We start from the raw sequence: 20,879 nt of genomic DNA on the forward strand, positions 1-20,879 counted from the left end.
TTGATTGGTTGAAACTTGTGACGCGTGCCAATGACGTAATAAGAACGGCAATTAGCAGACGATAATATTGTCACTTGGTGGGAGACAGGTTGTCTGCGCAGACGAAGCGGTCGTCTGCGCAGACAAACAGGTTGTCTGCGCAGACAACCTGTTTTAAACAGGCTGTCTGCGCAGACAACCTGTTTTAAACAGGCTAGAGATAAGTTTTGTCTACGATTTTTGTATTTTTTTCTCTCGATATGATCATACATAATTGAAGCTAAAAGTACTAAGCACAAAACAATTTCCCTAACCAGAATAAGATTAGCAGCCAAAAGCCTGTTAATTAAAAACTTGCTAAGGAACAGAAAATTTTGCTTAGCATTATCAATAGGTTACCAGCCAACATTACATTAAGTTTACATTGTTGTGACTGGTGCCCCACAGTGAATTTTTACTTAGCAAAGAATTTTGTCAAACAAAATGTAAATCAGGCCCGGTTGTCTACACTTGTCTCCAGAATAATCTACTTTTCAACCCTTCCCATCCCACTCCAACAAAGAAAAGCTGGCAGCAGCAGATTTTTTACCCTGCTTAGCAGCTTTTCAAGTACAAAAAAAAGTAGCTGAGCACAATAATTCTGTTATAGTTATCAATAGTTATTAGAATAAAACTAGCCAAAAATACCATGTCACACGTCACTTTGTGCGGATTGGTAAGTTCTGCTAAGCTGGCAATTGTTTCTGCTTAGCAACTCTAAAGTTGACTAATACCATTAAAAAAACGTGTCAGATGAAAGCTTTAGTGAATGTGGTATTTTCTTTAGGCAGATGGTTGAGCACTATTTTCTTCATAGAGCCAAGTAGTACAAAAACCTGCTAAGCACAGACAAATCTTGCTAAACTGAAATAGCTTACCGGCAAAAATTCCATGAAATTTTCATTGTTGCGACTAATTGTGCCCACTATTTTATTCGCTAGCAAAGAAACTTGCTAGCAGTATTTTCTGCTTAACAGCTTTGAAAATGGGCCCTGAAAGGAAACAAGTTTATTAAAAAAAAAAGGCTGTAGCATATTCAACTTTTAATTTTGTATTTCTTTTGTGTTTTTTCTGTTCACTTTTCCTTATTATCAATTCGGAAGCCGCATGCCCCGGACCGCACCCGGGCCTTTCTTGGCATGTCTCTCCATGGTCTCTCTAAGACGGCGCCTGACAAGATTAAGATGCAGCAGGCGGCCCAGACAAAACGCATTCATCATCAATGTGCAGTTGCATGTACATGTACATGTACTATATATGGTTATGCACAATACATGTACAGTACATTTGCGTATACTTGTGTATGTTTATGTATGAACCACCAATGTACATGCACACATACCTGTTATGTACATGTACATTACATTCGACACTGTATAATAGCAACAGTGTGATGAACTTCCTTACTTAGCTGGTTCGCGGAAACAGTGCTGTATTGCACACACTCATTGGTACCCAGTGCGTTGTATTATTATATTACACACACACACAGAGGCAGGCTGGTGGTGTGTCCGTCTCCGACCGAGATCTCTCCTCTGGCTCTTGTTCCAACTTTGTTTTTCCACTTTATTTGGCCTACATGAAGCTGTTGTGTTTCTCCGCTTTTTAAAACCGCTTCAGTTTTGTAAGTAGCTTATGTTAGTTCACTCGATCGTCATAATGATGTATGGATTAGTGGTAATGTCGCTTGCAACACTAGGGGAATTGTCCTTATTTAACGTGCAATGACTATGGCATTGCGATTTGTGTAGTCTGAAAAACCCATTCAATGTTTATGAGGGTCATGAGCTTTGCTCCTTGGGTACTGGGTGTGCTTGGGTTGCCCATACCCCATGCCGACAGACTGCCGACTGTGATATAATATTTTAGTAATCATTCCACTATTCATCATGTTAAAGCTGTTCTTTTAAATATTTTGTTTACTAAGTAAAGTATAGTAAATAAACCGTACTAATTACTCTAAGTCTAAGTCTAACCATGGAGGTTGTGGTTTTTCGTTCCAACTCCTTCTAATTCTACCTCCATGGTCTAACCATCTAAAAAATGTAATTACCCACTTCAAATATTAATCATGTTTATTCATTTGCATATAATGCCTCAAACAAATTAAAGGTCTATCGCAACCTTGTTGATTTTGCATGGTAAAACAGGGAAAATGTGTAGACAGTGTTTCCTTTTGTTCCCACGGTGCCTTTCAAACACTGGTAAAATTAGGCAAGAGGTTTCTGCTATTTAGTGTTTTATGTGTAGACCTCATTGTTGTTGATGAATTACAATTTTTGCAGACTATTTATTTATCAGTATGCATTTTTGAGAGGTTTAAATGATCAGGGATTCTGATTATCATTGAATATTACTTGTATGTTGCTCATTGACAGTGTAGTGTAGTTCAGAACTTTAACTGATTTTTTGTTGGTAAGCAGAAACAAACGGTGACAAGAGAAAACTAGTAGAAACAGTAGAAAGACAGCTGTCTACAGCAGCCTCTGTTTCATGTTATGTTACAATCTTGTTGTTTACAAGTGAAACTTAGCATGGTGGCATCTTTTTAGTTTTCTTTCACACAATGGCTGACAATGCTCTTACATGTAACTCTAAAGCATAGATGTACAATCCTTTTGCGATAATCATAACCCTCCAAGTCCATCCTCCCAATGGTCGCAGAGTGAGTTCTACTGCGACCATCGGGAGGATGGAGGGTTACGATTATCGCAACTTTTCTACATCTTGCACTTGCACAATGTTTTGATTCTATTATATGTCGGGGTTAGTAACCTACATTTCAGAGGTAACAGTAAATACATTCTTTAAATTCATTTCATTTGTTTACTAAGGCAGTGTACACATATGTACACTGGGAAAAAAATCAATTAATCAATCAATCAATATAAAGTATTACGTACAATTGCAGAGGTAGTGAATACAAACATATGTAGTATTCCAAGGTTTTTTACACTGAAGAAAGCTTGGCATTTCAACAGATTTATTTGTTCGTCATTGATCAAATAAATGGTATGTAAATGATGTCTGAAATACACAACTGCCCTGTGGTAGATGGGTACTCGAACAAAAGATATCAAATAAGTTTGCTGTAAAAAATTGATTCAATACTTGAAAATTCTCCCTGAAAATAAGAAAATGGCACAAACAATAAAATCCCTGATTCAAATGTCTCAAAAATTTGTGTTTCAAATAACCAACTTACTTTCAAGTGTTCTTTGCAAAGCTTTCAAAATAAAAAAATTGAGAAAGTGATGTACTTTTAAAAGTATGCTTAAACATTTAAGTAAATACATCACTAGCACTCTATAGGGGTAAAACTTTAACAAAATTTCAGTTTGTTTCATTAACATCTCAGGGAAATAAATATTATGACCTTAGATTTTCCTGTTTGTGTAATTTAACACAGTTTATTTTTAGATGAGCTTCTTACTTCCTTTTCCTTAACACAATAGTATTTAAACTAAATGGCCTTGTCCGTTTTTGTTTTGGTTGTAACTAGGTTTATTTGAAACCAAACAAGGCATCATATTTCATTCTTGTTAAAGGCAGAGTAGTGTTTCCTTTGTAAAGAAGCTACGTTTGAATTTCAACAGGAAATTTTAAAGGGGCACAAAGGCAATAACATGGGGTACTGGAGGTGCGGGCAATTGCCTTTACAATTACTGCCACTGAATCTGCAAACCTGACACAATTAAAACATTTTTTATTGGCTTAACTTTAGGAACTATATTAGTTTATTTGTTTCTCTGTCAACTGGGTTTTATTTTATAAAGCTGCTTTTAAAAGTACATAGCTAAGCACACAAAGTAGCTACTAAGCACAAAGTAACTTTGCTTACCGAAATAAGATCACTCAGCCACAACACCATCTTAATAATAATACCATCTTTTTCATGCTAAAGTTAGTATCCAAAGCAGAAAATGTTTAAGTTAAGTTTTCTGCTTTAAAGCAGCTCCATGAAATTGGGGTCTTTAGGCTAATTCTTAACCATAATCCTAGACACTTTGTGTGGTAGTCATCAAAGTTATTTATAAAAGATGATGGCTTTTGAGACTGGCTGCTTGACTGCTGAACATAATCTGTTTATGATTTCAGAGTCTGACAGTCTGAGTCATAAAAACCACAATCAGTCAAATTCATGTTACCCAACTTACACAGCGCATAATGTCATTGTTTATAGCTTACATTTTCTTGAGAATTTATGTCCTGTTGCACATGTGTATGTACTGCATTTAACAGGTTGGGATAAATAAATAAAATAAATAAATAATAAATACTTGTAATGCGCACATATCCACCCTGCTGGGTGTAGCGGAGTAAATTAAAAAACACCACAACAAAATAAGTCCTTGAAAACCTGTGATATAAGACACGTTTTGAGAAGAGATTTGAATTTGTTGGGTACAAAGACAAGATCTAAGATTAAGTGGCACCATCTTATGAATCAAACATATTGGATTGAATATTTAGTAGCTAATTAACATGCAGTGTGACTCCTGCAGTCAGAAGCTGCATGTTTGTACCTGAATATGATATGCAAATGATTTGTCTTCTGACCCAGTGACCCTTAATGGGTGCACTCCTTAAAAGGTTACTTATTATGGTCAAGGATGCTGACTCAGTGTCGTTACTCACAACTGTCTGAAATTCTGACTTTACTTCACACAATTGCAATATTTGTTCAGGTTTCAAGGTTATTGTATTCAATCAGTTTAGGTTTCATATTTCAATGCCAGGTTTTTCATTTGTGTTGAAATGTAACCGTATTACCACACTTTATGGCAAGATTGAAACAGATCTGAGGGCAAGAAGTTGATGTCACAATTATAAAACCGAAAAGTGTTTTGAAAGATACTATTGTTTAAAACAACCAAAACCATTTGAGTGGACAGTAATGTCATCAGAATGCACTTGTATAGTAAGATTCAAGTAAGACGGAAAAATAAAGTGTTAGGCAGGGATGATGTCACATGTACCGGGAATTGTACTCAGTGTGTAGCCGTGTCTAGTATTGTATGGATTATATGTGTCATCGGCCATGCTCCACATGTACCAATTACATTTAATGTTTTACTCTCAGCTTGGTTGGTCAATGTTGTGGTTACCTGCTGTCATTTGTCATTGTCACTCCCTGTCTAATGGTTATTTATATCGTACATTCAGTAACTTTCATTCCTGTGGCACAGTTCTTAGATTCACAGGTCATGACTCTGTGTGCTTTTCACTGAGTATAATTTTACCTGGTCTGGAATTTTGTTTTGTTCCATTGGAAAATTTTAAGTCTATAAAAACTATTAAAGCACCAAGTTCAAGACCAGGGCAATGGAGGTCATTGTCTCTTTAGCCTTGCTGTGTGATTATTAAGCATATAGACAGGGTCAGGCCTGTCACTTCATTTTTGAAAGCATAATGGGCACCAATGCTTTTTCTCCTTGGTAAAGGGCACCCTATGAGGAAGTTGTTAATTTGGAGCATTTCAAGGGCATCAAGGCAACAACCAGAGGGCATGGAGGCAATCGCCTTTGTTGCCTCTGTGAAGTATCAGGCCTGTAGAGTAGCAATATGACAGTATGCCATGAACATTTTGCAGTCTTGATCCGATTTTGTCAACAGGATCTCCACAATTACTCTCTGATTAAATATTTCCTACTGTGTTCTCCTTCGTAGACCCAGGCTGAATTGACAACCATGAGTGGTCCAACGACGACCAGTAAAGCCCGTAGCCACACACCCACCACCAACCAGGACCTAGCGGGGCTATTTGAGTGCCCCGTGTGTTTTGACTATGTGTTACCACCAATACTTCAGTGTCAGAGCGGCCATCTTGTCTGCTCAACTTGTAGACCAAAGCTTAACGGCTGCCCGACTTGTAGAGGGCCTCTTGGTAAGTAATACTGTCTGATTTGCTTTTGAACTACTGGGATTATCTTTCTATAGGCTTGATTCTTTGGGTAATACTTGGGGTAAAGACTATAGTATTTACTCTTTTGATTTTTTTTAAGGTGTAGCCTAAAGTGTACAGTTTTTTCTTACACCACACTCTCATCAAATTGAAAACGTCTATGTGCTTGTATTGGTTGTTTTGTTTAGAAAATACCTTTAGATTCAACATGTTTTATTTGTTTTATAACAAACTTCTTCACAGATTAATTTCTTCACAGATTGCTGTACAAATCATTTTTTTAAATAAAACATTTCATCTGTTCATATATTTTCCCACTGTAGTTGATCATAGTATAATACCTTTAAAGTGTTGTAATATTTTAAACATGTACATCATTTTAAAACTCAAAAGAATTTAATAACAAAATCTGTCTAACTTGAAGTGAACCAAGCGATCCTTCCATTGACCATTACAGGTAGTATACGAAACCTAGCAATGGAGAAAGTAGCTCAGACAGTGATGTTCCCGTGTAAGTATTCCTCCTCAGGATGCATGGCCACCATGTCCTACACAGATAAACCTGAACATGAAGAGACCTGTGAGTTCCGACCTTACTCCTGTCCATGTCCTGGTGCATCTTGTAAGTGGCAAGGAGCACTGGAGCGTGTCATGCCGCACCTTAACCACGCCCACAAGAGTATCACTACACTACAGGGTGAGTCACATTCACCATTTATCCGCAAGAGTTTCAACAATTTCAAAATGTGATCAGAAATAAATTTTTGTACATAAAACTAATTTTGTTTGGAATAGTGGTTAGCTATGACGACCTGCACTTCACATGATAGCTATCTTTCAAAACCACGGTGGATGAAATCAAATGGTCAGACAGTAGGAGGGTTGACTGTGTATTGTGTGGATGCATTTACCACGTGTAATATTGCATGCTGGCATAGTTTATCATTCAAAACCACAGTAGATGTTATCGAATGGTCAGACATGTGATTTACCAACAGGCAAAATGAGATAGCGTCAAATCATGGAACATCCTCTGCAGAGTTATCAATCCTTTTTTCATTATTTAAAAAATCTAACTTCTTGCGTTTCTGTCCCACAACTTTGTCAACAGGTGAAGATATAGTATTCCTAGCAACTGATATAAACCTTCCAGGCGCTGTCGACTGGGTGATGATGCAAAGCTGCTTCGGTAACCATTTCATGTTGGTCTTAGAGAAGCAAGAGAAGTTTGACGGCCTTCAACAATTCTTTGCTATCGTTCAACTCATTGGAACTCGTAAACAGGCTGAAAGCTTTGCATACAGGTATGTCGGATATAACTTACTCGGTTTACTTAAGTGTTTAATGGTTTGAAGTCTTTTCTTGTTTAATCAGTAGTTTATAGGTTGCTTACAACTCAGCAAGAATTCATTTGAGTGTGAAACATTCCTGAAAGCATGTAATTTGCAAAAGTAATGTGGAACCATTCCAACAGTTATTACTCAATCTACATTGTACATCAAGCTCTGATAGAAGGTTGTCATAAAGCTCACTTGATAATGCAAACTGTTAAAAAAAAAAAGCTCTTCATGCAATTCAAATAAATGAACTGTTTTATTGGCCACTTTTTTATGCTCATCTGAATGATTAGGTGAAGTTTGCAGTAACGCCATGTGAAAATCTCTTTTAAGTAGTATTGGTTCTGAAAAGAACCAGTGGTTGACAACTCAACGGTTCGATAGTATGCTCTGATCGTCTTCACCTAATTATACTTCCACTATGCAAAGTTTTAAATCCTACTAAACTGAATTACGTTCTGTTTTATATTTAGACTTGAACTGAATGGGCACAGAAGAAGACTGTCTTGGGAGGCCACACCCCGCTCCATCCATGAAGGCGTGGCAGCAGCCATTATGAACAGTGACTGTCTAGTCTTTGACTCAAGCATTGCCCAACTCTTTGCTGAAAATGGCAACCTTGGCATCAATGTAACCATCTCTATGTGTTAAGTGATGCTAACGAGATAGACTCATTAAATGAGACGGATTATGGGATGTATTCTTCCTGGACCATCCAAAGCTCATGCGAAAGGCAGTTAAATAATATGTCTCATACTGCATGCATCTCTTGCAAATGCAAAACTGGAGTCTACAACCTCAAATCTCATACTGGATCAATGCATGTAAAGGAAAGTGTTTGGTCTCCATATTGGAATATTGTTGCTTCAGTGTTCTGCATTCAACTCACTAAGCGGTGACAGAAACTTCTCAACAAGAACTATGACGATATAGGTGAATATGGAAATAGCTGTTGAATTGAAATGAGAAATACTCGTGTGGAATACCATGATGGAGTGCAAGCTATTCAGACATTTATAGAGATGTCTGGGGCGATTGCAGCTACCTCTGCTTTCTCTGTTTGGATTCAGACTGGGTGTATCAACAGCCTGTGCTGTTTTGCAAAGCCAAATAAGGTTGGCTGACGACAAGCAACCAACAACAATGTGGTCTTTATGATAATGAGGAACTGGCCATGACCCATACTTCTCCTGAAAACCACAGTGTGGTTTCAGTCACACATGAAGGAATGTTCACCTAGAGTGAACATTGACTGTAACAACTATGACATGGGGTGTGAATAATTGTACAGAAACCCACCAAGACTAATGACAAGGAGATTGTCAATGTGAATACGGAAGCACCTTATCAAAGATTTGTGTACTTCTTCTTGGTAAATAAAGTAATTAAAGTGAAAATATAGTCTTCACAAAACTGCACTATTTTTTTTTTTCTATGAATCCAAACAAAAGGATTTTTTTTTAATATTAGGCCCTAAACATGCAATGTCCCAACCAACATTGCAATTGTGACATCCATGTAGTTCAGCTTAGAGTTATTGTTCAGATACACACGATATGGAATGCGCTTTCATGGCTGATCTTATCCGCACAATTTGATTACAATTATATGTGAAATTTCCAAGAAAAACCTCAGGTTCAGTTTGACATAGGGAAGATACAAATTAGATTCAGATAGAGTTGTACATGCAAGGTCAAAGGTCAAAGTTTATATACTGGCATGTTCAAACATGGGAACCAGTTTCACAAACGAAATGATACTCCCGAGTATTGAGTATGAGTATGTGTAGGACTTGTGCAAGTCTATTGACAGCTTTGGCTGTGGCTGTGGCTAGACTGCTGCTTCTTCCAGTACTTTTGCATTGCAAGTAAAGCCAGTAGTCCTAACCATTGCCTTAGGCCGTGTGCGAATTAGTGGCTATGGCTATGGCTACATTTCCGCTTCAACATGCGTTGAGTGCCTTAGCTACATCCTTGGCAACAGCTGTAGCCACAGCAGCCAATTTGGATAAAATGTTGTTTTCTACAATTGAGATAGATGCAGTAATCTAGCCACACAGCTTGAGCCAATGTTTACAAAATGGTTGACCAAGAATCTATTTCTGTCACACGTTGAGCTGGTGAGCTATGATCGTCATTCCAACACAAAGTGACAGATCAAACCTGCATGGTGCTACCCACCTTGATACGTACATATGTATACAGCTAGCTCACTATTCATACATGGTGACAAGAGTGTTTGTGATTATTTGTACAGCGTGTTTGCATAATGTAAGGATGTGACATTTGACATATACTCTCACTTACACCAAGCTTGAGACTATGCCTTTAAAAGACAAACCAAAGAAAACCTCGTCTTTTTACAAGATGCTCATACGTGTCTGTCAAATTGTTTATATTATACCAAGCCTGATGCTGAAAGGGCAAGGGCACCTCTTTCAGGAAAGTTTGAACACTTCAAGGGTCACCAAGGCAATGACCAGGGCAAGGGAGGCAATGATCAGGGGCACCACGCTTGGCATTACCAGGGGCACCATGCATGGCAATGACCAGGGGCACCAAGGCAGTGACCAGGGCAACAGACGCAGTTGCCTCCGTGAAGTATCCGGCCTGGTATTATGCAACTCTTCTACAAATAAAAACTCTTCACAATATAGTTATGATATAGGTTAGGGACAGGGTCAGATCCTTGTGAATATAGCATTATTCAACACACATTGTTTTCAATATCATTGCAAGCTTTTTATACAAAGCAGCTGTGGTCTACAACACGCCAGCATTGGCAAGTTATTTTTTACTGAAAATGTCAGATGTATACAATTTGAATGAATGGACATTTTTGTTTTGAATGGAGTACAAAGTTGACCACTCTGTACTCTTTTGTAGCATGCTGCCATTTATATTTGGCCTGTGAACTGTGTCCCAGTTTCTCTCTTGTTATAGAGAGGGAGGTAGGGCACCAGACATTACCATTTACAAGATGAATATTTACTTATTAATTATGCAAGAAGAAATGTCACTCAAGTTGTATGACCTTTGAACCTCATTTATGTAACAGCCAATTCATTTCCAAGTTTGCGTTGAATCTGTGAAGTTGAATTCTTCCGCAGTGGTTTTTATGTTGTTTGGAACCAGTTTAGTGCACAGTTCAAAATGTGGTAAATAATTATGTCCACATGTCCTTTGTTTGTAAATGAACCTTGAAATTATGAGAATAATTAGTGTTAAAAACATGTGATGTTGAAATGTATTCAAGGTATAATAAAAGCTGTATAGCTTAGACTGTGGGTCTCTTGTTAAATTTGTTAACCTCTAAAATAATCTAAAATCTAAAACAATCTAAAATAAATTTGAAAACCATGAAACTGTTTGCTTCATAACCAAGAAGGAAACACTCCCACAAAATAATAAATGATTTATTTTGGTCATCATAACATATTCTAGTATTGTCTGTAAGCAATTATTGTGTAATAAACAATGTCTGAAATTGTTTTTCTAAATATATAAAACCCTGTTACCAGAACACAGTGTTATCATCAAAACATTCATATTCATGAAGTGTATAAACTGTGAATGTGTTACAGTCATTACATTCTTATTTTCTTCCAATTAATTGCAATTTATTTTTTAATCCGTCATGAAAACCTAGATTGTTTTCAGTCAAAACCTATTTCTGTTTATGCGTGGGGTAGCAGCAGACGGGCATTCAAGTTGTTGGGTTTGATTCACCAGAATGAGACAAACAGAAATGCTAGAAATGACTACACTATTATTGCATAAAAAATCCGAAGTGGTTCAAGTGGTACACACCACTGCTATTATGGGTACAAATTCAAATCATTAAATGTGTTTTCTTTCATGTTGGATGGTGAATGATGAAGTTAATAGACTGTTCAAGATTCAGATAAACTCAAATCTTTGGTATTTTGGATTTCTTCACTTGCTAATACAAAGTACAAGTTTTGGATGTGTGTAAATACACACCGGACTTGTGCAGTCTGTAGACCTCCGCTTAAAGGCCGTAAATTTTACTCAAAATACCCGACTGTCATATTATTTAAACCAGCGTCATTGACACGACACGCCAAACTGCACTAGAAGTTAAGTCAGTATACAGGAATAAACATTAAATTTGGACATAATACGCGCATATATTAGTGAAATTTGACACTCTTGTCTGAGATCCAGGAACAAACTCTTCTATTTTTAGCTATATCTCAGTGCGTAGTGCAACTACTACAGTGTGATATTGTATGTTTAGCAGTCATCAGTTGTATGTGTCATTTCAAGGCCATCTATTGAAGGGTTTATGCTTAATGTTTGTTCGTTTTCATTTCAACCACTTCTGTAATTTCATTCCTTTGCTTTTTGCAATCAATAGGAACTGGTTCCTGCCTGGGGTTTGCTTGTTGATGAAACTAAACTTGGATCAATTATTCAATAGTTTTATTAAGTATCATTGTTTTCGATAAGCCAAGCATGTAACATTGTTCTGGTTTTTCTGTTTTTTTTACACTTAATATGTAAACATAGTCACTCACACAAATGTTCCCATACATGTCCGTGTGCACTACACAGTTTATTTCATGTCTGAAGAAATTCCATTTTTGAAATGACTTGCTCACGATCGAATCATTCGTATGGAGGAAAAATGTTTGCACCTATTTATTTCAATTTTCCCATGGAATGTAATGGTTCCTTAGTGAATTATAAATGTAAATTGTATCATAGAAATGCTTGAGTTAGAGCAAAATTATATTTTGCCTGTTTTGACAAAAAATAAAAAACAGTAAATTCAGCTTTGTCACATGTTGTCATTTTGTTTGTGGTCTAAAAATGTTTGGTTTACATTGTTGGTTTATGGAAGAGTCTATACTTTCAGAGCAAGGATGTTAATTTCAAAAGATACACACTGCAAGAGTGTAAACTCTGAAAATATTTGTAAAACAAAATACAATGTTTAGAAAACGATAATAATGTTTTGGGATGTTTGTATAATATGTTTTTTCTTGGGTTTGGAAAGACACAAGATCTACAACCTTGGATAATTGCATTTTGTAAGGAGAAAAAAACAAATTATAATATTATTTGTCATAATCACAAAACGTCATTGGGAAGAAGTCACTCCCTGTTCAAATGTGTGACCATTTCACTTCAAACAGATAGTTATATAACACAACTAGAACCCTGTGATTCATTCCATAAGTTGATGAGCAATACATAAATTAAAGGCCCTCGGGTCTTAATTGAAAGCTTCTTTTTCCATCAGTTTGTTGAGCAAATAAAGCCAGTTTTGAGTTATGACAGAGAGTGACTAAAGGTTTGCCATCCAAGTTGGAACCTAGATCTGAATTCTTATGACCTTAGTAACCTTAACCAGACTGTGGGCAGTTTCAATGGCTGGTTCATCACATCTTAATGTCAACTCCATCTGTTACTGTGTCCACAATCTAACCAAGCTAGCATTAATATGCCCCACAGCTATAGAGTGATGATTTACATCTGACAAATAATGATGTTATAAAGAACATGTTGAGATGGCTGTGGCCAAACTGATGATTGAACTACATGAACTCACTGGTACTCTCTGGACAACACATTCCAGTCATCTCATAAATTAAAGCATGATCAAAACCAGGACAGTTCTTTTCAGAACTAAAGAAGTCTACTACACGGTAGTAGAATATAAAGCATCTACCTAAACAAGTAGATACACACATGGTCTTACCGAAACAAAATATACAAAAACAAAAGAAAAAACACAAGTGCATGAAAAGGCCTGTTGGAAAAGAACTGTTTTAAGTTGCCGATGAAAGAGTGAGATGTGTGTTTCTTTGATGTGATCGAGTAATACAATTGGAAAACAATTATGACAACTGAAACATGGATAATACATAGCAATCATTTATTTCATCTTTAATTAATTTTTATTCAGAGACAAAATACACACAAAGTATTGGGGGAAATAAGAAAATTAATTCGCTCCAAATGGAGCAAATTCCACTGTTCAATGAGGGAAACATCCAGTTTTTGTAAAACTGTTTTACAATTGTCATTCTTTCAACAAACATGAAACTTTTTAATTATAAAACAATAAGGAAACACTTTGGACATAATATTGAAGAAAGAGAAGAAATCAGCTAATCTGCTAGAAGTTCAGGAAGTTGCATGCCTGCTTAAAATCATTATTCATAATACTAATAGTACTACACTAAAATGATTCTGAACTTTTTTTTAAACAAAAATAACAAACTTGTTAAATAAAAATATAAAGCACTGTGTTAGTGTTAACCATTATTGCAATATTTAGTACAAAAAGTGGGTTATTCAAGACCCACTTTATCTTCATGAAAAACTTGTTTTAACAAGACGTCTTGCTTTCAAAAATATATAATTCATGTAGAAAAAAATTAGTACAAAATATGATAATAATTTAGTCACAATATTCACTTTTATTCAATAAAGCTTTTCACCAAAATAGATTTTGTCTTTTCATATAAAAGTCCTTTCATATAAAATGTTATGTATCAAAGCGAAAAGACAAACTGATTTCAAAATAATATTTTCAACAAAAAGAAATTGTACACACAAGGACAATTGTTCATACACTCTATATATTTTGAACCCATAGGTAGGCATTTTCGGTGTTTGTGTTCTATGGGAAATCCCATAATTTAACACTCAAATTAACATGGCCAGATTGATATAAAAGAAACTACAAACTTAGAACACTTGATTAAAGACTACGCTTTTGTAGACTTGCCCATCTCCTTTCTATCTTTCATCCCTATTTTCAAAATGTAGTTCTTATCCTCTGAGCCAAGATACAATGCATCACCTGTATCAAGTACACTGCTGATGGAAGATACCATTTCACCAGTAGGGTCGTGCAAACTCTGTACTATTTTACCCTTCTGGTCGAGTTCTATGATCATTCCATAATTTGGAATCCATTTGGTGAGGGTAACAGGATCAACAAACTAGAAAGAAAAAAAAATATATACCATATTAGTCAATGCATAACACTGCAATAAAAACAACTTTTGCCAAACTGTTTTACTGTTATTAAAAAAATTTAATTGAAACACACATTTTTTTATATAATGGTAGATTGATGTTAAATTATTTATGCCTACTCTAATGAAACCTAACAGAAGTAAATGATTTAGTAAGCTCTGTGCACAGTTAGCTCTGTGCACAGTAAGCTCTGTGCACAGTAAGCTCTGTGCACAGTTAGTTCTGTGCACGGCTAGTTCTGTGCACAGTTAGCTCTGTGCACAGTTAGCTCTGTGCAGTTAGCTCTGTGCACGGTTAGCTCTGTGCACAGTTAGCTTTATGCACAGTTAGTTCTGTGCACGGCTAGCTCTGTGCACAGTTAGCTCTGTGCACAGTTAGCTCTGTGCACGGTTAGCTCTGTGCACAGTTAGCTCTGTGCACGGTTAGCTCTGTTCACAGCTAGCTCTGTGCACGGCTAGCTCTGTGCACAGTTAGCTCTGTGCACGGTTAGCTCTGTGCAGTTAGCTCTGTGCACGGTTAGCTCTGTTCACAGTTAGCTCTGTGCACGGTTAGCTCTGTGCACAGTTAGCTCTGGGCACAGTTAGCTCTGTGCACAGTTAGCTCTATGCAGTTAGCTCTGTGCACAGTTAGTTTGTGCACAGTTAGCTCTGTGCACAGTTAGCTCTGCGCAGTTAGCTCTGTGCACAGTTAGCTCTGTGCACAGTTAGTTCTGTGCACCGTTAGTTTGATGCAGTTATTTCTGTAAATGCAACCTGCAGAATTGAATGGTTGGAAATGGGTAGTCAAAACTCAAGAGAAACATATGAACATGTTAGTACATCATTGACAGTATGGTTCTACACCCACAGTGCCACCATACACAACTTGTGTAAATGGAACGTTTCTTTTACTAAGAGATGAGTCAAGTGACCTGAGCTGGTTAAGTCCTAATCTATAAGACCAGAATGTCTCTACATCTCACCTTAGTTATAAGACTCCTCAGCCATGGTCTTGCATAGAGAATATCTATAATTGGTAATGACCCCATACGACCTCCGACATGAGATAAACCGACCCAGTAACCTCCACTTGCACTAGGACGAATCTTCATAGGTGCACCGGGTAGGTTCTTAGCGAAGATGGTAAAATCACCGCTCAGAGGGCCCTTAAAATAGTACCTGGTGAGAAATAAGAGTTTACAACAGAGATGAATCAGTGTTGAGGATTGCTGAATAAGAAGGCTACCACTGGGGCCACTTTGTATGTTCAGGGCTAAATTTCATAGAGCTGATTAAGCACACAATATCACAAAAGTATGAGCAGTCTCTATGTTCTCATTACATGATTTATGTACACTCTGGAAATGTACATTAAAACAAGCAAGTTGCAAGTTGTAAGAACAGTTTTTAAGAAAAAGAGGAGGCTGATATTGAGGGATGAAAGAGGAATATGAGTAAGAAGAGGAATGGAATTCATACTTAATTACATGGATAAAAAAAAATGCACTTTAACACCATAACTCTTGGGAGTAATAAGTGTAATACAAAATGAGCTGAAAACATATTAAGATAAATATTATACCGCCCAAAATAAAATGTAAAATTTGAATTATTATATCAGGCCTTTAATTACACACAGGCTACGGAGGTCATGACCACTGTTGTCCCTGGTCTTGAACTTGGTGCCCCATCAAAAGTTTCCCATAGACTGATGTTAAATCTGTTCTTACTTGAGGATACGGAAGCGAGTTGCCTCTGAGATAAGCAAGAAGTCTTCATCCGGTGAGAATTGTATTCCAGTTGGATAAAACAGCATCTTGATAGCAATGTTACTCATCTTACTGACTGGGTTATACCACATTAATCTGAAAGTAACAAATCAGAAATAAGGAGAAAATAGTCAGTTTCTCTTTGGTACTTTGGTTAAAATACTAAATAATAGATAATAGATAGTAAACTTGATTTCTTTAGCACACATCTCCTGTGCTCAGCCACTTCAACTGTTTTTATTTTGTTTAAGAGATACCGCCTAACACACAAGGCCAGACGGCCACTCCAAGGTGAGAGCTTAAGTGAATTGGTCCGTCGACCCAAATCAACTGTCACCGGGGACACGCTGCCACCTACTCCTGGGACTGAAACAGAGTTACCCCCCTTCACAGTCCATAAAGATGTAGGCATGGGTATCATCCACTAGAAGACTGGCTGGTAGAGCAAAATGCTCTATCTTACAAACTTTTAACGAAGCAATATGATTAAGTGCTTTGCTTTAAAGGGCACAAATATCATGACCAGGATTCAAACCCACACTCTGCTGCTGACCACATCAGAGCTTGGGTCCGGTGAACTATACCGTTCGGCCACAAGATATATCCCCGGAGCAAGAACTACGTCTATCTTACCTTCCACAGCCATCTGCTTCCCATAAGATGTAATCTTGCTGACGATAATCCCTATTCTTACAGGAATCAATGAAAAATAAATCTTTACTTCCTCCAGGGGTTTTTAGTTTCTCCATGTCACTCCCATACTTGATTGGGAGTTGTTCATATGTACGATCACTGGGAACAAGGTTGTCAACTTTTCCTGATGATGAAAGCAAAGTTCAAAGTCAGTCAAAAGATCATAACTAATGTCATCACATTCCATTTAAAAAGTCAATGTAGAATTTGAAACTTTGCATGGTGGAAGTATAATTAGATGAGGTTTGTGGTAGCAACTGGAGCATAATGGCCAAAGCATTTAGTTATCAACCAACGCTTCTTTTCAGAACCAACACTACTCCGTCAAAAGAGATTTTCACGTGGTGTTACCGAAAACCTCACTCAAACCTAAAATGCTTGTTTTGAAATCTTGTCATCTATGTTTGTCCCTGTGGTCATCGAACCCTTGAACTAACCTCTAGTTGATATCTGGAATAGTCCCTTGTACCCATCCATGACGTAGATTTCATTACCAATAACACGGAGCCCTAGAGGGCGCCCACAGCTTGGCTCATTCACTGGAGAACCTTATAAATAAACACAGAAACAAAATATACTTTATTTTCACTTCAAAGTGAGGGCTACATTTAACTGATTTTGGCTGTCAACCCAAATCAACTGTCACCAGGGGCACGTTGCGACCTACTCCTGGGGCTGAAGCAGGGTAACCCTCTTCACAGTCTGTGAATCCACTGTCTGGTAGAGCAGAATGCACTGCCTTCACAACTCTTTATGAAGCATTTATGGTTATGTGCCTTGCTCAAGAACACAAATGCCATGACCAAGAATCGAACCCACACTCTGCTGCTGACAACAACAGAGCTTGGGTCAGGTGCCTTAGAACGCTCAACCACAACTCCCTACAATGGTATGTGGACACTTGCTGATCATGCCTGCTCAGTGTCTAAGGGCCGCAAAATAGTTGTACAAATGCACTGGACTTCAAATACCAACTAAAACAAGAAACAAATATCAATACACTGAGTTGACAATAAACAGCTACAAGGAGGGGGGTTGTGTATTCTTACCACATGGTCTGGATCCAAGTCTAGCCACACTTGTCATTTTAGATTCATTCGTTATTCTTACTATTGCACCATCATATGTCCCTGTGTAAAGTTTTCCTGTAATTAAAACAAAAACAAAAAGTGTTATTACAATCTGAAATGAAAAGGTATTTCCTGTAACCTGTAAGTTAAATTCTTTCGCTCATAATGAGCTATAATAAATATTATTAAGTATAAATAAATATATTATTATTAGCTGAGCCGAATGATTATTATTGGCCGAATAAATATTATTATTTTTATTATTAACTGAGCCATGAAATTTTGCCAAAGTCTTGAACTGTGGTCTCAAGCTTCAAATTCAAATGGTGCAAGGCAAACCAAAGTTAACACTCAAACACAGGGTACAAAAATAACATCAACAAAAAATTCCTGCTCCAGTATAGCAAGAACCTTATTACATTTGATATTTGATATTTCATCCGCACTGTCTGACCTTTGACCTGTTGTCTGATAGAGTTCATTGACCCTCGTATTGTTGAAACTCACCTTTATACTCAGCTAGACATTCAGGACCTCGGATCTTTCCTTCCAGAATCTTAATGCCTTCTAAAAGCCTTGTGTTTGGTTCAAGAGCGCCCTCTAGTGCTCTAGGACTTGGAAGACTGCAACAATAAAAACAAATTGTAGTATTTATTTTAGTATTAATATTAATTTCTGCAGTTTGGACTTCAGGTTTAAAAGGACTTTCATAAGCAACTAGATGCATCAAATTCTTAAATTTGATGCACTTTATATAAAGATCAAACCTGTTAATTGGCAGGATGTCATTTCATTTCATTTATTCTGGTTTTAAAGCCAATGACTCTTAGAAAAGTAAACTTAATCACTGTACTAGCCAAGAACACAGTGGAGAAGACAAAGAAGGATGTTTCAGCTTTTGATGTGGGAGGAAAACCCCAGAGAAGTATTTCCAAGGAAACCCACACATTCAGGTAGGGACTGAAAACTCAATCCACATAGTGCCCCTGGTGGGATTGGAACTGGGGTGCTGGAGATGGAAGGCGAGAAGATATAGCACTTTGCAAACCCTGTTGCATGATACTTATAAAAAGTTTCAAAGCCAAGAATGTGAAAACACCGTGTAATAAAAGATTGGAGTAACCGCCATGGTTTGGTTACAGTTCAGGCCTGATACTCCACACAGGCAACAAAGGCTATTTCCCCCATGACTCCTGGTCATTGCCTTGGTGCCCTTCAAATGCGCCAGTAGAAATTTACAATTTCCTTTACCAATGAGAAAATGCCTTGGTGCCTATGCCGCTTTTAAAATGAAGCATACAGGCCTGACAGTTGACTGGATTATTTATTTATATCAAACAAACAGGGAGTAGCAGCAGGAACAGCCATGTTATCACAACTCATTATGTAATCATCTGATATTTACCTGACGATATGAGGGGTCATTGGTGACTCCATGTTATAAATCATTACTCCAGCAATTATGCCCAACACAATCAGTATCTTGATGACAAATTTTACCCATTGCCTGTTGAAAGAAACAAATAAGAGTGTTTTTAAATGTTTTGTTATGAGAGGCCATCATTTAAGACTCAATCTCGAACAGAGTTGTATGACTTGTGACTTAGTCTTGCACTCAAGTCTGACTTAGACTCAACACTAAGGACTCGGACTCAGACTCGGACTCAGACTTGACACTATTGGTAATTACTCAAAATAAATGTAAGTATAAAAACTTACTTTGGTAACGACCAATTGAGAGGTGTTGATAGTACAAAACATTTCGAGACACGGCTCCCTCTGAAGTAACATAGTTTTAGGAACGAGGTAATTGTTCACGCAAATATTAAAAGACTTCTTTTAGGCATATGTGCAACAAGGGTGTTTTTTCTTTCATTATTCTTTTGCAACTTCGATGACCAAATTGAGTCCAAATTTCCACAGATTTGTTATTTTATGCATCCATTGGGATACAACAAGTGAAAATACTGGTCTTTGACAATTACCAAACGTGTCCAGAGCCAAAGATTGAGGGCACAGATACAGAGCTGGAAAATAATTACCATAATGTAGGTGGCTTGAGTTTAGGCGTACGCCTGGTTGGCACCTTATCCTTTTTGGTATCAATGTCTTCAACCCTTTGGGATTCGGTTGGTGCTTTAGCATTCCTCTTTTTGACCGTCTTACTTGTTGAAAGATCTGACATCTTTACCACTTTAGCTTGTATGCTCAAAATGAGCTAAAGAAAAGGGTTGCATCCTGCAAAGTGATAATAGAAACGGAATTAAGATTTGAATCATACAGTTGCGCCTACAAAAAAGAAAATGTGTATTGGTCTACCAATGTATATTGAAAGTAAAACAAGCTAGTGATTTTCTAGTTGCGATGATCCTGACCTAACCCTCCATCCTTCCTGGTGATTTTCAAGCTATTTTGTTTGAACTTTTTGTCATTTTAGGTCCCGGAATAACAGAGCAAATTAACAACCACATCATCTAAAAAAAGTTATCAGAGATAATGACTTTTTTTCATGGAAGACAGCACCATAGTTATTGGTTCCAAAAGACTATTTAATACTATTTAAGAAATAGGTTTGAGTTGACTTGTTTGACAACTTTTGTTGTCATGTTGACTCATGCATGGTTCAAATTCACACAATTGGAGTGTTGCATTTTATTTGGAGACTGTGGATCAGGAAGGAAGTACTAAAATTATGCAACATACCCTTAAATTTAATTTAAGTAAGTTATCAAATGAATTTATAAATAATGAAAGTAAAATTCAGTTTAATAGTTAATTAAAAAGTAACTTTTGCTTTGGGGTTAAATTTAACTATTTTTAAAAAACAATTCAACACCATGCACACAATGAAACAAAGCTACTTTAGTTTAACCAAACTTACCGTTGTTTCCTCAAGCTTCGACTTGCGTTTTTCACTTCCTTGTACGTTGGGACACTACGCATAAATGATACGTTTTTTAGCTCGTTTTTAGTGTTTGTTGTTAGTTTCGTACACGGCCAGCATGTGTATATCCGGGTAGTCAGGCGCCACTTCCTGCTTCAATGCCTGGTCAATGTCGCCCACACTCAGATATTGCACGTTTTTGACCCTAG

General features: G+C 37.1%; 2 protein-coding genes across 2 annotated transcripts; one reads left to right on the forward strand and one right to left on the reverse strand.

Annotated features, from left to right (window-relative positions):
- Positions 1 to 1,511: 1,511 nt before the first annotated feature.
- Positions 1,512 to 12,057, forward strand: LOC117288310 (E3 ubiquitin-protein ligase Siah1-like). Its single transcript, XM_033769122.1, has 5 exons — positions 1,512 to 1,642; positions 5,689 to 5,905; positions 6,381 to 6,620; positions 7,035 to 7,227; positions 7,734 to 12,057. Exons 2-5 carry the CDS (start codon positions 5,710 to 5,712, stop codon positions 7,909 to 7,911), a joined length of 807 nt encoding a protein of 268 aa, XP_033625013.1. The 5' UTR covers positions 1,512 to 1,642; positions 5,689 to 5,709; the 3' UTR covers positions 7,912 to 12,057.
- Positions 12,058 to 13,145: 1,088 nt separating this feature from the next.
- On the reverse strand, positions 13,146 to 20,795 carry LOC117288301 (adipocyte plasma membrane-associated protein-like). The gene is made up of 10 exons (XM_033769110.1): positions 20,668 to 20,795; positions 19,829 to 20,024; positions 19,192 to 19,293; positions 18,294 to 18,409; positions 17,766 to 17,861; positions 17,154 to 17,264; positions 16,657 to 16,840; positions 15,985 to 16,119; positions 15,238 to 15,433; positions 13,146 to 14,239 (listed from the first exon to the last, which is right to left on the reverse strand). Exons 2-10 carry the CDS (start codon positions 19,969 to 19,971, stop codon positions 14,003 to 14,005), a joined length of 1,320 nt encoding a protein of 439 aa, XP_033625001.1. The 5' UTR covers positions 19,972 to 20,024; positions 20,668 to 20,795; the 3' UTR covers positions 13,146 to 14,002.
- Between the last annotated feature and the right edge of the window lie 84 nt (positions 20,796 to 20,879).

This window comes from Asterias rubens, chromosome 1, assembly GCF_902459465.1.
Source record: "Asterias rubens chromosome 1, eAstRub1.3, whole genome shotgun sequence".
In the NCBI taxonomy this organism is placed as follows: Eukaryota; Metazoa; Echinodermata; class Asteroidea; order Forcipulatida; family Asteriidae; genus Asterias; species Asterias rubens.

Excerpts from the sequence above, each read along its gene's own strand:
- LOC117288310 (XM_033769122.1), top strand. The coding sequence starts at position 5,710 with ATGAGTGGTCCAACGACGACCAGTAAAGCCCGTAGCCACACACCCACC. Across the intron at positions 6,621-7,034 it reads GAGTATCACTACACTACAGG|GTGAAGATATAGTATTCCTA; the intron begins GTGAGTCACATT and ends CTTTGTCAACAG. Across the intron at positions 7,228-7,733 it reads GCTGAAAGCTTTGCATACAG|ACTTGAACTGAATGGGCACA; the intron begins GTATGTCGGATA and ends TTTTATATTTAG.
- LOC117288301 (XM_033769110.1), bottom strand. The coding sequence starts at position 19,971 with ATGTCAGATCTTTCAACAAGTAAGACGGTCAAAAAGAGGAATGCTAAA. Across the intron at positions 16,841-17,153 it reads ATTCCAGATATCAACTAGAG|GAAAAGTTGACAACCTTGTT; the intron begins GTTAGTTCAAGG and ends TTTCATCATCAG. Across the intron at positions 14,240-15,237 it reads TGAGGAGTCTTATAACTAAG|TTTGTTGATCCTGTTACCCT; the intron begins GTGAGATGTAGA and ends TTTTCTTTCTAG.